This window comes from Mustela erminea, chromosome 15 (genome assembly GCF_009829155.1).
Source record: "Mustela erminea isolate mMusErm1 chromosome 15, mMusErm1.Pri, whole genome shotgun sequence".
Lineage (NCBI taxonomy): Eukaryota > Metazoa > Chordata > Mammalia > Carnivora > Mustelidae > Mustela > Mustela erminea.
In genome coordinates, this window is record NC_045628.1 from 883,005 (window position 1) to 901,101 (window position 18,097).

The window sequence follows — 18,097 nt, forward strand, 5'->3', positions numbered from 1 at the left end:
GCAGCCCGCCCCCAGGCCCCGGAGTTCCTGGCCGCCGCAGCACCAGTGTGTCTCCCGGAAAGCTTGAACAAAGGCGCCGCTGCGAGAGCTCCTTCAGCTTCCAGGGTGCGCGGCGTCAAGCGGGCCCAGGCACCCCGCAGGGCGGGAGGGAGTCGCCAGACACAGCCCCACCCCCGGAGCGCGTCCCAGCCGGGACCCCACTGACAGGGCCGCCAGCCTCGGTCTGCACAGCCCTGCGTGGGCACACTTGCCGCGTCCCCCGAGGGCCCCCGGCCTGCCCCCCAAGCGCCGTCCCCCCAGCCCCCGCCCGCGCGCAGCCCAGTCGCACCTGTGCTGGTGCGCAGGAGAGCCACAGCCCGGAGGTGTCCTGCGACAGCCTGGAGATGAGGCTTAAGGTCATGCTGTTGCCACCAGCGCCCCGGCGTCAGGAGGCGGCGGCCTGTCTCCTGGAACGCCCGTCCTGGGCGCACAAAGGCGGCGGGGCTCCATTTCTGGGTGGCCCGCTGGCCTGGTCCCGGGGCCTTGGTGCTGGGTCCGCAGCTCTGGAGGGACGCTCCCTAGACGCACTGGCCAGGGGCAGCCCAGCCCCCGCCGCGCAGCAGCTCCTGCGGCTCCTGTGGGCCGGCTCCAACCCTGCCGCCCGTCTGCACCCTCCCTGCGGGGGCCCCGTGCCCAGCGCAGCCGTTCCCCAGCGGTGGGCGGGGCGGGGTCTGCACCTCTCCTGCCCCGCCTGGATCTGTCCGTCCTCCTGTCTGTCTGTCCGGCGCCTGTGCTCCTCGCAGAGCTGTGTGTGCTCAGCCGGCAGCTCTCCGGGGACCTCAGACGCCCCCAAGGGCTAAGAACTTGGAAGATGTAAGGGGGAGGGGGACCCCCTGGGGAGCTCGTTAAGATGCAGGTTTGGTCTGGGCTGGAGGTGGCGCCTGGCTCCCTGCTAAGGGGCTCCCAGGTGACCGAGGCCGCTAACGGGGTGGGGGTGGGAACCAGGTCGTGGGCAGGAAGAGCCCGAGCGGAGGGCGTGCGTGGAGCTGGAGCCCGGGCCCCAGAGACCGTCCTGAGCCGGGTCAGGGCAGTAGCCTTCGCGGGCGTGGGCAGCTTTTACCCACTGCTGGAATATAACATCAGGACTCGGTTCCCACCCGCCTGCGCCTCGGGCAGCAAGGTTGCACACACCCATGCTGGGGGCACGCTCACCGCCATGGCCGCTGCCCTCGCCCGCTCCACACCCCCCTTCGCACCTGTCACGTGGCCGGACCGACCTGCTGGACAATTCCAACCCCCTCCTTCCTGTGCACTGACCCTCCAGTCAGGGCGGGCACAACACTCCGGGCACTGCCCGGGGACAGGCAGGGGGACAGCAAGCACAGCGGGGGGCAAGCCCCTGGCTCGGGGGGACCCGCGGCTGCACCCGCCAGCATCACCCCCACCGGGGCCCCAGTCGCACCGCGGACCCTGGCACGGTTCCCCCACAGCACCGTGCAGGCCCCCGGCCAGGGACACCTCGAAGTCCGCACACAGAGAGGCCCCACCCCGCTGAGGAACCAGCAACCCCGGTGGCTCTGGGAAAGAAGGCATCAGACCAGCAGGTCCGCCACCAGAGGGGACAGCACAGGGGCCTGTGGTAGAGGGAGGAGCTACCGCGGTGCTCCCCCCACCCCCACCCCGCATCCACACGCCAAAGCCTGGGAGTGTGTAGCCTCAGGGCGGCCAGAGACAGGCTGGGCTGAGGAAGGCAGCAGCTGCTGCGGGCCGCGACCTCAGCCAGGGGTCTGCACCTGGGCCGGGCGGGCTCTGGTCCTGTGTCCAGGAATGACAGCCACGCCTGGCCCGGAGCTCCCCCACAGCCTGCGGGTGGACCGGCCTGGGCGGGAGAGGGGTCTTCCCTCTGGGCCCGCACAGCCCCCTTTCTCCCAGCTGCTGGAGAGAGCGGGTCCGCTGGAGGGAGGTGGGGTGCGGCCCTAGCTCCGGACCCTCGGGCTCCCTGCTGACCACGTCCAGGCTGGCCCTCCAGCCGGGCAGCCCACACCTCCCAGGGAACACGCATGCGTGGGCCTGCGGAGCCACTGTTGTCCCGGGTCGCCCGGCAGGTCGGGCTGACACAGCGGCCCCGGCCTCCAGGCCCCAGGCCCACAGCTGAGGAAGCAGGGCAGTGGGTTCCAGGAGACCCCCAGTGCCCCCCCAGTGCCTCTGCCGAGCTGCCAGGAGGTGCGCCCTCGGGCTCAAGCAGAGCGAGCAGCCGGGTGCCCTTCAGAAGGGCACTGTGGACTTCACAGAGGAAGCAGCTGGCGGAAGGTCTTCCCTCGGCAGACACGGGGGTCATTCACCCAAGAAATGCGTGCCCGCCGCCCGGGGGGCTCGGGAACAGTGAGCGAGTGGTCGGACTCCAGCGCCTCACCACGGGGTCATGGTGCCTGAGCTCCGTCCCAGCCCTGGCCATGGTCAGAGAAGGGCCAGACGAATCCCAAATTGTTAGTAGGACAGACCAGACTCTCCGCCCCAAACACCCATGGAGCTGACCCATCACTTACTCTGAGCTTTTCCCCCACATGTATCCTCCGAGGGGCCCTTCTCATGTCCCTCCCCCACACTGTGACCCGTCCTCATGCCCCGCAGCCGAACACCCGCAGCCCTCACGTCTGCCCCGTCCTGCCCTCGCGCCCCAAATCTACTGTGCTCACACCTGCCCTAACCGGGTCCTCGGGCGGCCCCAGAGGCCTGGCCTCTGGCAGGTTCTCCCTGCTTCGGCACTTCCCTGCTTCCGGCCTGGCTCGTGCGTGTTACGTGCGTGTCACACGGCTGCGGCCCCGGGAGGGCTGTGGAGGAGGAGGGCGCGCAACGGAGGCACTCGGGTGTTCTCTCCGCGGTGCCTTGTCCGGGCCCGGCTGCCGCCCGGGAGACCCCTCGGAGGCAGGTGCGCCCCACACGGGGGTCACAGTCGCACACGCTCCCTGAGGTTCCCGCGCCTGGCCCTCCACCACGGTCCCCACCGCCTGCGGTGGCTCCTTCCTCGGCGCGCGGGGCCTCCTCATCACAAGCCACCCGGCCGTCCGAGGACCTGCGGCTCTGCGTCCGGCTTCCGCCTCTGCAGCGCAGAGCATGCCCGGAGCCCGTGCTGCAGGGCAGGGCGTGCGGCCCGAGGGGCACGTGGCCCTCTCCTGCCGGGTCTCCGGAGCCAGAGGCCAGCTCTGGGAACGGCTCAGCCGCCGGAGCTGTGCAGGGCCTCAGAGGACGGCCGGGGGGCCGGCACTCTGCCCTGCGGGGACAGCTGAGCTTGGAGCCCGGAGTCGGGGCAGGGACACATCTGACAGAGGGCTGACCGCGGGCCTGGAGGACGGGCATAGCTCTAGGGTTTGCGGACGTCAACCCTGATCAGCCGACAAGTGGCTCTTCTCAGAAACCGGCAGAGTCCCAGAGCCCGTGTTGTGTCGGCTTTGTGTGACGGGCAGTGAGGCCACCCGGGCCAGAGCTCCGAGCACAGAACCCACTGTCGGGCCAAGAAGACTTTCCCTTAAGATGGACGTGTTCTTCACAGGGTCGCGGCAGATACTCAAAACGCGCTCAGTGGCGAGAGTGACAACTCCGGAGCTCCGCCCGCGGGCCGCAGTGGAGGGGACAGGAGGGAGGCGGTGTCCGCGGAGAACCGAGGGGTGCGGGCCCCACGGGCGGGCCGAGCGTGCTGACTGCTCGGTGGCTGTGCCGTGGACTCGCGTCTCGTGGGGCGGTTTGCACGACTTTCATGTCACCAGCATTCCCGGCTGCTCTCCCTGAGAGGGGTTTGGGGGCCTCTGGCTACCTCCCCGGGGAGAAGCCTAGTGACACAGAGGCCCGGTCTCTCCAGAGCTGAGGGTATGAGTGCTCACAGGGGCCGCCCACAGGTCACTTGGGTCCCCAAACAGGACTTGTTGACTCATGGGTGGAGACGCAGTGACTCTGGCCACAATCCACAGTATCCAGCAGACAGGGTAGGTGACGACGGAACACTGAAACACAAAGTGTGAAGATGAGGCTGCCCAACCCCGAGTACCCGCAGCTCCGAGTACCCACAGCATCAGAGTACCCACAGCTCAAGTACCCGCAGCATCAGAGTACCCGCAGCCCTGAGTACCCGCAGCATCAGAGTACCTGCAGCCCGAGTACCCGCAGCATCAAAGTACCCGCAGCTCCGAGTACCCACAGCATCAGAGTACCCGCAGCTCAAGTACCCGCAGCATCAGAGTACCCGCAGCCCGAGTACCCGCAGCATCAAAGTACCCGCAGCTCCGAGTACCCACAGCATCAGAGTACTCACAGCTCAAGTACCCGCAGCATCAGAGTACCCGCAGCCCTGAGTACCCGCAGCATCAGAGTACCCGCAGCCCTGAGTACCCGCAGCATCAAAGTACCCGCAGCTCCGAGTACCCACAGCATCAGAGTACCCGCAGCCCTGAGTACCTGCAGCCCAAGTCCCACAGCTCTGAGTACCCCAGCATCAGAGTGTCCTCAGCCCAAGTACCCGCAGCCCTGATTACCTGCAGCATTAGAGTACCCGGAGACCTAGTACCCACAGTCCTGAGTACCCGCAGCATCGGAGTACCCACAGCCCTGAGTAACTGCAGCCCAAGTACCCACAGCATCAGAGTACCTGCAGCCCTGAGTACCCGCAACATCAGAGTACCCACAGCCTGAGTACCCGCAGTCCCAAGTACCCGCAGCTCCAAGTACCCACAGCATCAAAGTACCCACAGCCCTGAATACCCACAGCATCAGAGTACCCACAGTCCTAAGTTCCCGCACCTCAAGTACCCATATCAGAGTACCCACAGCCCCGAGTACCTGCAGCTCCGAGTACCCACAGCATCAAAGTACCCGCAGCCCTGAGTACCCACAGGGCCAAATACCCGCAGCCCAATTACCCACAGCATCAAAGTATCCATAGCCCTGAGTACTCATAGCTCCAAGTACCAGCAGCACCAAGTACCCGCCCGCAGCCCCTCCATGCTGCTGCCTGACTGATGCAGGGGTTGGCACTGATCCCTCCTCATCCTGGGGTGCAAGAAAAGCTAAGCCAGGCACAGAGTGATGTCCTCATGGACAAACCTGTGTCCCCTCGAACCCTACAGCAATGCTGGCATGACGTGAGCATGGGCTCCAGGCCCTGAAAGACCAGGATGCGGAGGGCAGAGCCCGCTCCTGCCCGTTTCTGCCAGACGACACGGTGGGGGGCTGCTTCCTGCGCGCAGCACCAGCCTCCGGCCCCTCCCGCTCCCCCACACCACCTGCCTTGTCTCATCACCACGGCAACGCGGGCCAGCAGGTGTCTGCTCTGCGGGGCAGCAGGTGAAGCTGGACATGGTGGCCGCTGGGTCCTCAGACCACTGTGTCCCTTTCGCAGCCTCCCTCCCCTTCCTACCCACCCCGCACTCAGCCCTGCTTCCCTGGATCCTCCCACTGCGGCTGCTTCTCCTGAGACAGAGCCGCCCCGGGTCAGTCTGCTCCGCCCTTGGCCTCTCAGGCTTACTTTCCCTCTGACTCCAAACTGGCTGTGGCGGCCCATCGCCGGGTGAACGCCATCGTGCAGACCCAGCCTCCTAATCAGGCATCGGGGACCCCGACCCACCGCCCGGACCCACTCTCCACTCGCCTTCCTCTTCCACATCGGTCTTGTACTTTCTCTGCGCATTTGTCGGGGCATGGAGGGGTGGCCAGGGAGCATCTAGGGACCCGGGTGCCCCCCGCCCTGTGCAGGTCCCTGAGCAGACGCGTGGCCCCCAGGACCCCCCGCCTGGTGTCTGTGAACTAAAGAGGGAGGCTCTGTGTGCCTGGCTGGAAAAACACACAAGCCGCAGGAACCATCACCTCCACGATGAGCTGCTTCCTCCTCCAGGCAGGGCCTGGTACCCATCGCTCCCCTCCAGAGGACACAAGCTGCGACCTGGTATGACCTGGCAGGAGCCCTGTTCTCCAGGATCCACAACTTCACGTCACACACCTAACGAACCTGGACGGGCTCTGGGGTTGGGTACACATGGCAGAGAGCAAACACAGCTGGAGCTTTAGGTTAATTAAAATGCTACCGTAGGCGTGGACACTGGCAGGGCGAGGCTGATTGCCTTCACGGCACGCCCGTGGGTCCGGGAGCGAGCGGGCCTCGCCTGCGGGAGCTGGGGGCGGCAGGCAGGGGGTGTCCGGGACTCAGATGGCGGCTCCGGGCTCTTCCCACTCTGGAATGGCAGCAGTGCCCCCCACCACACCGTCTGGAGGGCACAAGCCGCATTTGGTGGGCGGAGTCCGGAAGGTGCAGAGAGGTGACCCACGCTCTTTGGGGCCGGACCACAGTGGCCTGGGGCTCAGGACCACACCCCGACCAGAGCTACAGATTCTAACACCAAACCGAGCTGCATGTCGCTTTCCTCTTTGGAGAGTTTGGGAGGAAGTGACTTCGGGCGGCACACAGAAGCCAGAGCTGGTGTCGGGCGTGTCTGAAGGCCTGAGCGGGAGTTTCGTGGGGGTGGCGGGGAGGAGCCGCCGAGAGGCAGGCAGGGCCTTGCCACATGAGCCAGGAAATGGCGGGTGGCTGCAGCCGGCGTTGGAGCCCAGCGGGGTCGGTGTCGGAACGGGCGCCGAGGGGCTTGTGCCATAGGCCCTCGGATGCGCATCAGACAAAGAGGTCCACGGATGTGGGAGAGCAGACGGAGGGCTGGAAGTGGCCTCGGGGGACCCCTTAGGAGAGATGCCATGCGCCCACGGCGAGTGTGCCCTAGATGAATGAGCTCCATGTCACGGAAAGGGCAGGACAACGGTCCCATGGGCTCCTGGTGTCCTGCGGGGTCTTACAGTCTCCTGCGGGGTCCTGCGGGGTCCTGTGGGGTCTCGCGGGCTCATGGCGCAGCCACACACACAGAAGCGGCCCCCCCCCATGGTGACGCCCCAGGGGCCCCTCAGACAGCGGACGCCTCAGAAAATCTCATTTTTAAACTGTCCTTTACTTTGTGCCCAGAGGCCCTGCGGAGCCCCCGGACCTAGAGAGCCCCATGACGAGGCCGTAAGGGAGGAGAGAGGCGGGACCCTCGGCTCGGGAGAGTCTGCGGGAAGAAGACCAGCGCACGGGTCCAGGTGTGTGGACAGGACAGAGGCCTGGGCCATGTGGCTGGGTCTGGGGCTCCCGGGACTGTCCTTTGTGGCCTGTTCACTCGGGCACGCCCACCGCGGCAGGGGCCTCATCTGCGGCCTCGGGAGTCCCAGTCTGTGTTCCCACAGCGGCACCGAGGCACCCTCCACAGTGGCCCATCTGGCCCACGTGACCCCGGGTTGGCAGGCAGCAGAGTCAGGGCTGCGACCCCCTGGGCCCCATGAATCTTCCCTGCAGCCCCCGCAGGACGCACATGGGCAGCTAGGGCCAGATCCCCACTGCTGCCTGCCGCTGTCCCTCCTGGCGTCACGGGGGGCGGTGGTCTGGACCAGGATGAGAGGCCGGCAACTGGCCACAGCCTTGCAGAGACCTTGAGGGGACAAAGTTAGGTCTCGGTGGGCACAGTCTCAGACCACACAGATGGTCTGGGCTCTGGCACTGGACAGTGACAGGCACTGCGGCGCCCCTGGTCCCTGAGCCAGTGCTTCCCTCCCCACTGCTCCCAGCGCTCACTCCACACGCGGCAGCGTTTGCCGGTGCAGACCAAGGCCGAGGGCGGCGTGCCAGGTGCCGGGGCCCCAGCTCTGCGGGACCCCACTCTTCACCTCCGGGTTGTCAGAGGGCCCCTGCTGAGACTGCGGAGCCCTAGTGGAGGACGGGGGACAGACCCATGGACAGACGGGCTCCTTGTGTATCCAAGGACGATACGCAGCATTAGGAGAGGTTTGGGGGAGGGGCAAGGCGTCCCTGCCACTGACCTTGGGCAAACTCCAGGGGCCCCGCGGCTCTCTGAGAAATGTGCCATTGTGCCCATCTTATAGATGGGAAGACTGAGCCCCCTGCCTCAGTGCACAGCAAGGAGGGGGCCCTCTGGGGATGGGAACCCAGCCAGCAGGCCCCAAACGCCACCCGGGCACACAGCGCACACCAGCTTGTCCCAGACGGCGTTGTCGGTCTGTAGGGTGCGGAGGCCCCACAGAGTACCCTGGAAAACCCACACTGCCATTCTCAGGCCTGCCTTCGGCCTGAGATGAAGGGCGTGGCGGGGGTCTGGCTGCGGAACAGGGTCTCACGCACATCCCCAAGCAGCTGGAAGAGGCGGGCAGCTCCCCAGGGCAAACGGAAGGCTTGAAGCTCAGGAAGGAGGCTCCAGCCTCAGACGCGTCCCTGGCACCGTCCAGACTCCGGCTAGGAGGCCCCTGCTTGCCGTGACACCGCCCACAAACCTCCAGGTCAGAGCACGCACCCGACTCGCGGGGGCAGGTAGGTGCGGAGGGCACTCCCAGGATGCGGCCCCGGGGGGCCTGGCCGCCAGGGGCTGCAGATCCCACAGTTCTGAGCACCCCTCCGGGTTCAGGGCCCGCAGTCCGCTCCTCCGGTCGGGATCCCAGCTCCGTCCTCCAGTCGGGATCCCGGCTCCGTCCTCACCCACTCAGCCCCCAGCCCATATTCTCTTTTCTCTGTGTTGCCCTCTGCTGACCAACCATGGACTCTACCTTCATGCACCCGATTCTGCCCTTTAAAGACCACCCTTGTCCTGATCACTCTTGTCCTGGAAGCACGTCACACCCTGTGTGGGGGACCCTCTCCCTGAGGACCTCGCCACCACCCTGCTCCAGTGGGACACCCTCTTGGCAGGCATGTCCCCACTGGTGCCCCAGCCCAAGTGTGCACGGCCCGCAGACCCCAGGAGGGCTGCTGCGCACACAGCTTCCACGGGCCGACCACGCATGGCTGCGAAGGGACAGTATTTTCTCGCGGGACAGAGGGAGCCTGGAGCCTTCACACCAGGACATCCAGCAGGTTAACCACCCAGGAGGGTCCCTGCTTTATCCCAGAAATCGCCTGAGGCCCCCCCACCGCGAGGCACGAACCACCCCCCCACTCCCCGCAGTGGGGCAGAGGCGGCCCAGGGAGTGGCAGGGCGTGGTTTTCCGAGAAGGGGACGGACAGACGGAGGCATGGAGCAGCAGCTTCCGAAGGGTCTCACTTCTTCTGAATGGAGCCTTCGAGATCATTGCACAGCCTCCGTGCGGTTGTGGCGGAGGATCCCGTGGGCCTAGTGCCCTGGGGCAGTGCACAGCTTTTGGACATGGCCACGCCACACCCGCTTTTCCTCTGTAAGTGAGGCCAGTTTATGCAGCAGGTCTGTGTTTTATGTGGTTTTTATTGCAGGGAACGAGTCTTGTCCACAGGCTGCCGCTCCGGCGCTCCCGCTGTCCCCAGCTGCCCTCCCTCGCCAGTGTCTGTGAGGTCACGGCTGACCCGCCACCCTTCAGACCTACGTTCCGGCTCTCACAGACACTTCCGGTCCTAAAGGAAGGACCACCTCCTCCTCTGATGTCCGTCCCCTCTGCCCCCCAAGTCCCAAGTGGACCTCCAGCTTCCTCTGCTGGCTTCTCCATCCCCGGAAGACATGCACGCTGGGCCCCTCCTCCTGCGTCTCCCCGGCAACCCCGCCCCTGGGCTGCTACTGTCGTGGCTCAGAGCCCCTTGCACGGCCCGCACTGTCCCCAGGTCCCACCCCAGTCTCTCTGTAGGCCACCTGCTTCCACATGCACATCTCTGTCTCCGGTGAGAACTCGAGGTCCTGCGTCCCCGGCCATGGTCACATGCGTCCCCGGCCACGGTCACAGCCACCTGGAACCCCATCTGCACCTTGCTGCCTCCATGTTCATATTAACACGTGTGCTCCCTTCCCCGGCGTCCTGAGCCGCAGCCGTTCTGGGCATGATGCTTGGCGTGGACTGGGGCTGACCGAGCAAGGCCAGACGGTGGGTGCTTTAGGGTTGGTGCTGTGCCTGGCTGTGGACAGAGAGACAGAGAGCGTTGCCTTCCGTCTTGCTCGGAGCTCAGATACAGTGTCAAAGTTAGTGCTTTTAACCCCGGAGCATAAACAAAATCTTTGCTGTTTCCCATGTTGTGTTGATACAACATAAAGGGACTGATTAAAAGAGCAGCTGAGGGTAGGTTGAATTAGTAAGTGCCACATGCCCCCCGAAAATCGCACCCCAGAATGTTCCGCATCCGCTTCATAAAGGAGACCCGGTTCAGAAGGTGTGTGATGCGGCGTGCAGCGGCTCCTGCAGTAAGCCCTGCACGCTCCAAAGTCCGCCCCACGGAGCAAGGACCGGACGTTACTGGAGGGATGGCCTTGGCGGCAAGAGCTCGGGTTATTGCTAGGGCACATTGGTTTCTAGTAATAAAAGTAATACTTCCCTTGTTTTAAATACAACGAGATTGCTGCAGAAATCGTGCTCAAGGCCTGAAATCCCAAATGTTGGCCAAGCACGACTGAGGGGGTTTGTGGCTGGGACGGGGACAAGCCGGACTCTCCGGCAGGCATCCTGGCTGGAGCACGGGCACCCCCCAAGGCCGCCTGTTGCGTCCCACTCCCGCAGTCCCCACGAGGCTCTGTGCAGCTGGAAGGCTGGGCAGAAAAAGCAAAAGCCTCGTGAACATTTTAAAATGCAAATTTCAATTGCATTTTAAGCTGTCCATTTAGGACGCCTTTTTCGTCCAATCTGTCCACAACTATCTGACAGATTTCTGGAAGCTTAACAACTTCCGGTTATGTTTCCAACATATCAATGAAACTGTGCTATTTAAAAAAATGTGCTTTTATTCCCCCCAAAATGTGTAATGCAACTGGGAAACGTGACAGAAAGGAGTCCATGCCATTCAGGAAAACGCCCCAAGATCAGGGAAGCTGCTGAAGTGGAAGGCCTCTGGCCAGCTCTCCCAGGGAGGCTCACCATCAGGTTAGCTCAGGCCGCGCTTCCTGGTGCCAACACGCCTCCAGCTCCCTCCCCTGTGGCTGCCCGGTGCGGTTAGCCAGCAGCAGTCGTGGGCCCTGGTGCAGACCTCGCGGACCTCCCGGTGGCTGCCGGGGCCACTTCTCCCAGGGAAGGGGCAGGAGTTTCCGGGAGTCCCGCTTTAGTTCAGGAATCTCATCCCTGGGCTTCTCAGTACCCCAGGGAGGTCCTTCTGGCTCTGGATTCTGATCCCAGTCTCCGCGGCGACCGCAGCAGCACGCGCGGGCCCGGCCCACGGCACACGCTCTGGGTCTGTGGCCAACAGAAGGACAGCGGCCCTTCTCGGCCTTGGAATGTCTGGTGAATTCATTTGCTCTCAGCTTAATACAGAAACCTGTTTCTTTTCCTGAAGACTTATTCCCATATAGAAGTCCCAGAGCACTCCGAGCTCCTCTTTCAAGCGATCTTGGAAAATAAAGGTTTCTCTGCACGAGTGAATACGTCACAGGCGTTCTGAACGGCCCTGGCAATGGGCTGCACCAATGCCCCCCCTCGACCTGCCGGCCCCACGTGCAGGATGGGCGTCTGCTGGCGTTTCTCAGCACGCGCTGTACTCTCTGTGTCTGAAATGCCTGCCTTCTCTAGTGACACGGGGAAAGCCGTCTCCCCGCCGCCAGCCTCCAGATGCTGCGGGGTTCGGGACATGGATCCCACAATGGTATTTACACTTGCGCTGCCAACCCAGCTTCTAAACCCTCCGGGTCTTTGTGCACAGGATGGTGTCAACGAGCAGCTCCGTCGCCATGCTGCGGCAGGGATGGACCATCTGTGTGCAGGTCCCAACCATGGGACTGATGGGTCAGCGTGAGTGCGTCACCGAGCCCAGTCCTTGCGTCTTGCACGGAGCCTGCAGTCAAGAAAGGCCCCAGACACTGAGCTCGAGCTCCTGCCAGATGCACAAAGTCCTCTGCGGGGTCCTGGGGCCGCTGCCTATCCGTGTGCCACCACGCACGCACACATGGAGCCTGGTGGGAAGGGTTCACGCACATCGGTGCCAACTTGACCTTTCTGCCGCCGTGTTTGGGAAAACACGAACACAGGGGAGCGTGAGGTGCCTGGCACCCCACAGAAGCAGCCAGACCCAGACCCAGAGCACCAGCAGCTGGTGACTGCGGCTCGGCGGGAGCTGGGGTGCGACCCCCCTCCCCTTGACACCGGTGACAAGACTCGCTGGGGAATCTTGCCCCAGCTCGACAGACACCCGCTTTCTAACACTCCCGTGACTGCATCCTCAGAGTGACCACATCCCGGAAAGGTCCGGCTCTCACATCATGCCCACGTGACGGCACCTTCGGTGACACTCAGGCCAGGTCCAGGCTCCTGTCTGCTATACAGACGCCCCTCGGCTGTGTCCCCAGATCCCGCTCTCAAGTCAGAGCGCGGGACTGCCTGGTCCCGGGGCTCTAAGACGGCAACCCCTGACCCGCTGCCCTGACTCCAATTTCCAGGCAAGAGCTCTGAGCCACCTCCTGTGACGCGGCCGCCGTTCTCGGTCTCAGGAGCTGCGGCGCGGCCGTGGAGGGCCGGACTGGGGACACGGAGGAAAGACGGAAGAGCAAACAGACTGAGGATGAAACCGTCTGCTGCAGGTGGGCTGGGGGCCCCGGGGACCGTAGCGCTCCCCTTGCGGCACAGAAGGGGAGCCGACTGTTTGGACAGAGGGGCTTCTGGAAAGTGGGGCCAGGGCAGGGGAGAGATGTCTCCTCCAGAGACTCCTGCCCGAGGGGACCAGAAGCACGGCGAGGCCCTGCCCCTGCCCAGCCCCGGCCGCGAGCCTCCCTCCAGGGCCCACCCCGTGCCGTCACCTTCCTCCGGCGAAGAGAGCCGGGCGTGTGATGTGTCGACCCAGAGCACCGGCCCCTCACACTACAGGCGAAGCTGCTCTACGGACGGTCCTGCCCCACGGGACTGTCGGGCTGGGAGCGCCACGTCCGCGGGTCCTGAGCCGCAGGCCACGAGCTGAGCCGCACGGGAAGCCTGTACAGTCTGCGGCTTCCTTTCTTGGCACAACACAAATGGAGACACTGGCCTTGAGTGGGTGGCTCCCGTTCGCAGCGGCCTCCGTCCCCGGGAGACGCGGCCGGGGCTGGGCAGGGCTGCTTTAGACACCAGGTGGGAAGCAGTGGACACCTCTGTCCCCTGTGCTGAAGGCTGTTTCACCTACTGTGGGCTTGGCCCACTCACTGACTTCAGCCCTTAACCCCCACGGATGCGCCCGCCCTCCCTCAGCCTCAGTTTCCCTGCAGGGACAAGCATGTGATCACTGTACAAACGGATCCAGAGGCCAGGCCTCTGCCCCGCTCTGCTCAGGAGCCAAGCCCCTCTCTGAGTTGAGCCATGCGGCCCTCCGGGGGCCCTGGGGGGACCTCGCCAGGCCCATCACCTTCCTGCGCCCTCCCACCGCCACCATCACAGAAGCAAGAGCCATGGTGCCAACTGTGGGCCCCGCGGCCAGCCCAAGGGCCCGCTCACGTCGCCTGCGAATGCCCACATTCCTGACAGCCCCCGGACCAGCACCATTTCTGACGACTACGGCCGGGCCCTCCCATCTGTGGGCTCAGACGAGACAGCGAGGCATGGCTTTAACCACCACGAAGCTCTCCGTCAGCAATGAGAACGCAGCCCCCGTACCCAGGGGAGAGCCTGTCCTCACGGGCTGTGGTCACAGAGACCTCAGGTGTCTTGTCACAGTCAGACAGCAGCAGTCAGCAAGGAAGCCGCGTCCCTCCCCACACCACAGCAGCTTCTGTGAACTTCAGGGGCGAACGGAGGAACCGTCCATGGACAGGCGACCCGCTCAGCCCCCGTGCACAGCTGGGGCCCCAAGGCTTCCCTGGGCTCTGTGGCTCCCAGGAAAGTGGACCACAGAAGCAGCTCTATGTCCCCAAAGCGCTGTGTCTCCAGCACTTGACCTACAGGGCTGCCGACCGCCCAGTAGTCACCCACGGGTCACTGCGTGAAGGGGATTATCGGTACCAAGCCGCTGTGGCTTCTGTTCTGCACGCACTTTGCGTGTGGACCTCTGTCCATGGAGCTCGGACGAGGTGGGCTCAGCTCTGACGGGCTTGGCGCTGGCTAAGCTCCCTGCTGTCCAGTTCAGGCCAGCCTCGCGAGCCACAGGGATGTCCCTGGCTTTAGGCAGCCACTGGCGGGCCTCAGAGTCATCGAATGATGACTTCAGATGAAGAGTCGTCTGCCTCCCACCCCACTGCCTGGGCGCTCCTTGCTCCGGGGGTACCGCTCGCTGGTGACTCACGAGATCGTCCTCCTTCTGCAGGGCAGATGCGGAAAAACCCTCTCTAGGAGGCCCGGTCTCCGCCGCCGGGGCCCTGGGGGTGACCCGCAGGACAGCGGCTTCGGGACCCGGGGACTCACCTTCAGCGACTGACAGCAGCCAGGTGCACCACTCAGAATAGACATAGTAGCTCTTCATCTCTGCCACAGAGATGCGGGCGGCGCGTCCATCCCCCATGGTCTGGGAGCACCAGGAAGACGCTCTCCACTGCGCCCGGTCCTGCTGCCCTCCGCGCTTACCCACCAGCCTTTCCCACTGAACTTTGCTCCCTAAATCTGCGCGAGGGACCAGCTGACTCTTTACTTCCGTTTCAGCCCTGAGCTGAGACCAAGCACTGAGGGTGACGGCCGTCCACAGGCTGACAGCTGCTCACCCCACCCGCGTGTGTACACAGGTGTCCCGGCCGGCCGGCTCTGGGCACCGGAGGAGAAAGGAACGTCTGGGCCCGCCTCGGCCTCGGTTCAGGGAGAAGGGACATCTCTGCGGTGCGACTCCCCATGCTGCCGTGAAGGGGACAGACGGTCGGCCGCGCGCAGGCCCCACACTGCCCGCAGAGACACGCGCGAGCCGGAAGCCTCAGACCTGACCACGTGTCCTGGCCCCACCCGCTTGCATCTGATAAGGTCTGGCGCACCGGACACCGGAGACGCTGGGAACAAACAGAGGCGGCGGCCGTGTTTGCCGAGGACGGTGAGCAGAGCAGAGACACGGCACCTGCTCCAAGGCCCCGCCCGTGCTGTCCAGCTCTCTGGGTCTGCAGGTCTCCCACACATCTGCGGCGGGCAGTGGGAACCCCACCCAGAGGCGCCTCTCGGAGTTCAGCCACGTCTGAGCTGCCTTGTGCCACCACCGCTGCGGGCCCTGCCCCATTCACCGCACAGTCTGGGCTCCATAGGGATGGGGAAGGGCGCCCCGGCCAGCAGGCAGCCAGCGAGGCTCCCCGCTCACACTGCTGTCCAGGCCCTCGACAGCGGGTGCCCAGGACCAAGACCCCACAAAGACCCAGATGCCTGGCTCCCAGACCCAGCGGGAGGCCTGAATCCCGCTGAAGCCACACAGGCCGGGAGCAGATGGGGCATTTGTGTGGGCGTCAGAAGCCGTGACTTCAAGTTGCCCAACGTTTAAAATGATGAAAACACGGATAATCAGCAGGTTTCTCCAGAGCAAGGTACCTTTCCTTACCAACAAGTACAAGCCCGCAGGCAAGACTCAGCACAAGTGCTTCTTCTGATAAACACTTCGAGTAAAGGGGCGCACTGTCCTCACTCCTACGGGTCTCAGCAGCCCTCCCCCGAGAGTTCCGGAAAGTCAGAGGTAAACCACCCTCTGCTGCCGAAAGCTCCTGAGAAGCCGAAAGCCAGGTTCACAAAGCCGGTTGTCCTGAAAACCACGACGAGCAAGGCCCTGAGGACCGGCCGCCAAGCAACAACGCATCCTTAGCCGCACACTCGCAGTCCCTTGGAGGGCCCTCGCCTGCGGCTGTGGCCTCTGCCTCCCACACTCACGGGGAGCACGGCCCCACAGCCTGTGACCAGGCCACTAGTCCCGTGCTGCGCGGCCGGCAGCCCTTTTCCCCGAGAGCCGGCCTAAGTCACGGTCAGACCCGGACTCCGCCGCCCCCTCTGGGAATAGCGGGGAGGGACAGAGCTACCCTGGCCGGCTCTGGAAAGGGCCTCAGTGCAATTCACGGTTACGCTCTCAACATTTTTGGGTGCACTGATTCTCTAAAGGAAAAGAAACACGCAGAGACCGTCACTGTCGAGGGGTCTGATGTCCCCAGTGTGTACAGCTGAGCCCTGGTCTCCTCCAGAATTCTTTCCAGAAGAATTTCTTTATCTTTTCCTGTTCTTTTCCTTTTTTTTTTTTTTTTTTGCATATGACCTTGTGGTCAAATTCTTTTCCTTTTTTGCTTCAGCTACCAGGAAGCTCAAAGGGACATTCTGTGATCACGTGCAGTGATCGGTTCACCCGGCTGTGCCAGATGTATTTATTCGCTTCTTTTATTTATTTATTTATTTATTTACTTTTAAGATTTTATTTATTTACTTGACAGACAGAGACAGTGGAAGCAGGAGAGGGAGAAGCAGGCCCGCAGCTGAGCAGGGCGCTGGGTGTGGGGCTCGGGCCCCGGACCCGGGAGCCCTCCGCGATGGGCGCTCGGGCTCTGCTCTGGGGAGCGTTCTGTGTCGGGAGAGCAACAGCTCCCATGGGACAGAGCGGAGGTGACAGCCCAGAGGTCACCCTGACCTCCAGCGGGTTGATGTCACGTCCATCTCTGGCGATCAGAGTAAACTGTGATCTCGCAGTGACACACTGTGCCCGCGTCCCCCACCGACCGGGAAGTCTGGCCGCGGTCATCTCCCTGCCTGATGGTGCTTCTTCCAGGGCTCGAGCCACAGAAAGCAGCCTGGCGAGGTCTGTCTGCGGGGCGCAGAGGCCGGCCCAACCCCGACCCCCGTGTACACATGGGTTTGGAAGGAGGAACTGGACACACTCGCAGGCAGGAAGGAAAGCGAAGACAACGGTGCTTCTCCGGGAGCAAGAAGCTCCCGGCAGGGGCCAGGACACAAAGGCCACACCTGCGGGTCAGGGAGACTTAGCCGGGAGACGCCAGGGAGGCCAGGGGCAGGGGGGTGAGGGAGGCCATGAGGACCTTATGGAGCCCTGGTGACCCGGGGCCTCACAGGGCCCTGAGCGCCGAACTGCCCGTCGTCCACTCATGAAGACCAGCACACATGGCCTCAAAGGGTTTTAAGGAGCACCGAGGAGTAAAGGAGAAGCCTGTCACGTCAGCCGCCCCCTTCCCTGCGGGAGGACACCACTGGGACACTAAATCCACCGTCCGGGACACATGGCTGTCATGTGGGGACATGCTTAGGCCGGAAGTTGGCCTCCTGCATGTGGCCTCCAGCTGTCAGGATGATAACCCCATCCTTCCGAGGTGGGGGTCCGCAGGGCCACCCTCCTGGGGGCAGAGCTCAGATCCCCTGGAGCCAGCACGGGTCTGGTCAAATGAGTCGCCCATGGGTGTTTGCTGACCTCCAGAGAGCGGACTTGGGGGGAGGCCGGGGGGGCACAGACGCAGCATCCACGCCCCTGGTGAGCGTGGGCCCGGGGTCCACCTGGCCTGTCGCGACAGCCCCACTCACTCGACAGAGCTGGCGGAATCCACGAGAGGGTCGAGGCCGTCACTTGAACCCTGAACACGTGCACGGGGGCCAGTGAGCGTGGGACGACCGCCAAGCCGGGCTATGGGTGTGGGCTCTGTCCTAGCCCCAGAGGGAAACTGAGGGAGGGGTCCACCCAGGACAAGTGCACGCCCCCCTCCAGGGGCCGCCAGCCAGAGCAGGTCCGCGCCCCAGCCCTGCAGGCAGACGCACAGGTACTCCAGCCCTCTGGGGACGCTAGGTGGCCGGAGCCAGGCCCCACCTCCCCACCGGGGTGGACGGACGTCGAGCTCGCTTTGTGACTCTGAGGTGTTTCACCTCACAGACATCAAGGACGTCTGTCCAAAGCGGGGCCCGTGGTCACAGAGTTTGGCTCTCCCAAGGTCAACAGCAAAGCTCAGGTCTCCAGGCCCCTGAGGAGGGAGGGGTCCTCCCGGGAGAAAGGACAGAAATGAGGGACAGGGTCCTGGCCCCAGTCCGAGCTGTGACACACCCCGGCTCCGCAGAAATCAGTTCACGAAAACATGACTTTGAGACCCACGAGAATTCCCAGTCCTTCTTCAGGGAGACGCTGGCGCTGCAGCCGCCCCTGCTCCTGGCAGGGGAGCGGCCCACGTCCGGCAGGGGAGCGGCCCACGTCCGGCAGCAGGACAGGGAGGCCTGAGGCTGGGGCTAGGTGCCCCCCAGGCAGTGAGGGCACCACGCACGAGCCCCC

At 64.2% G+C, this 18,097-nt stretch overlaps 1 protein-coding gene across 9 annotated transcripts in view; it reads right to left on the reverse strand.

The window, feature by feature from the left end:
• Positions 1–18,097, reverse strand: part of MCF2L (MCF.2 cell line derived transforming sequence like) — a 129,614-nt gene that overhangs the window by 59,786 nt on the left and 51,731 nt on the right. The window contains exon 1 of one of the 9 annotated variants that reach the window (XM_032314213.1): positions 14,296–16,220. The exons of 7 other annotated variants lie outside the window; for them this stretch is intronic. In XM_032314213.1, the coding sequence (XP_032170104.1) occupies positions 14,296–14,392 (97 nt within the window). In that variant the 5' untranslated portion in view covers positions 14,393–16,220. Of the gene's footprint in view, positions 1–328; positions 450–14,295; positions 16,221–18,097 lie in introns of those variants that run through there. One more of the 9 variants, XM_032314218.1, reaches the window with a different exon arrangement.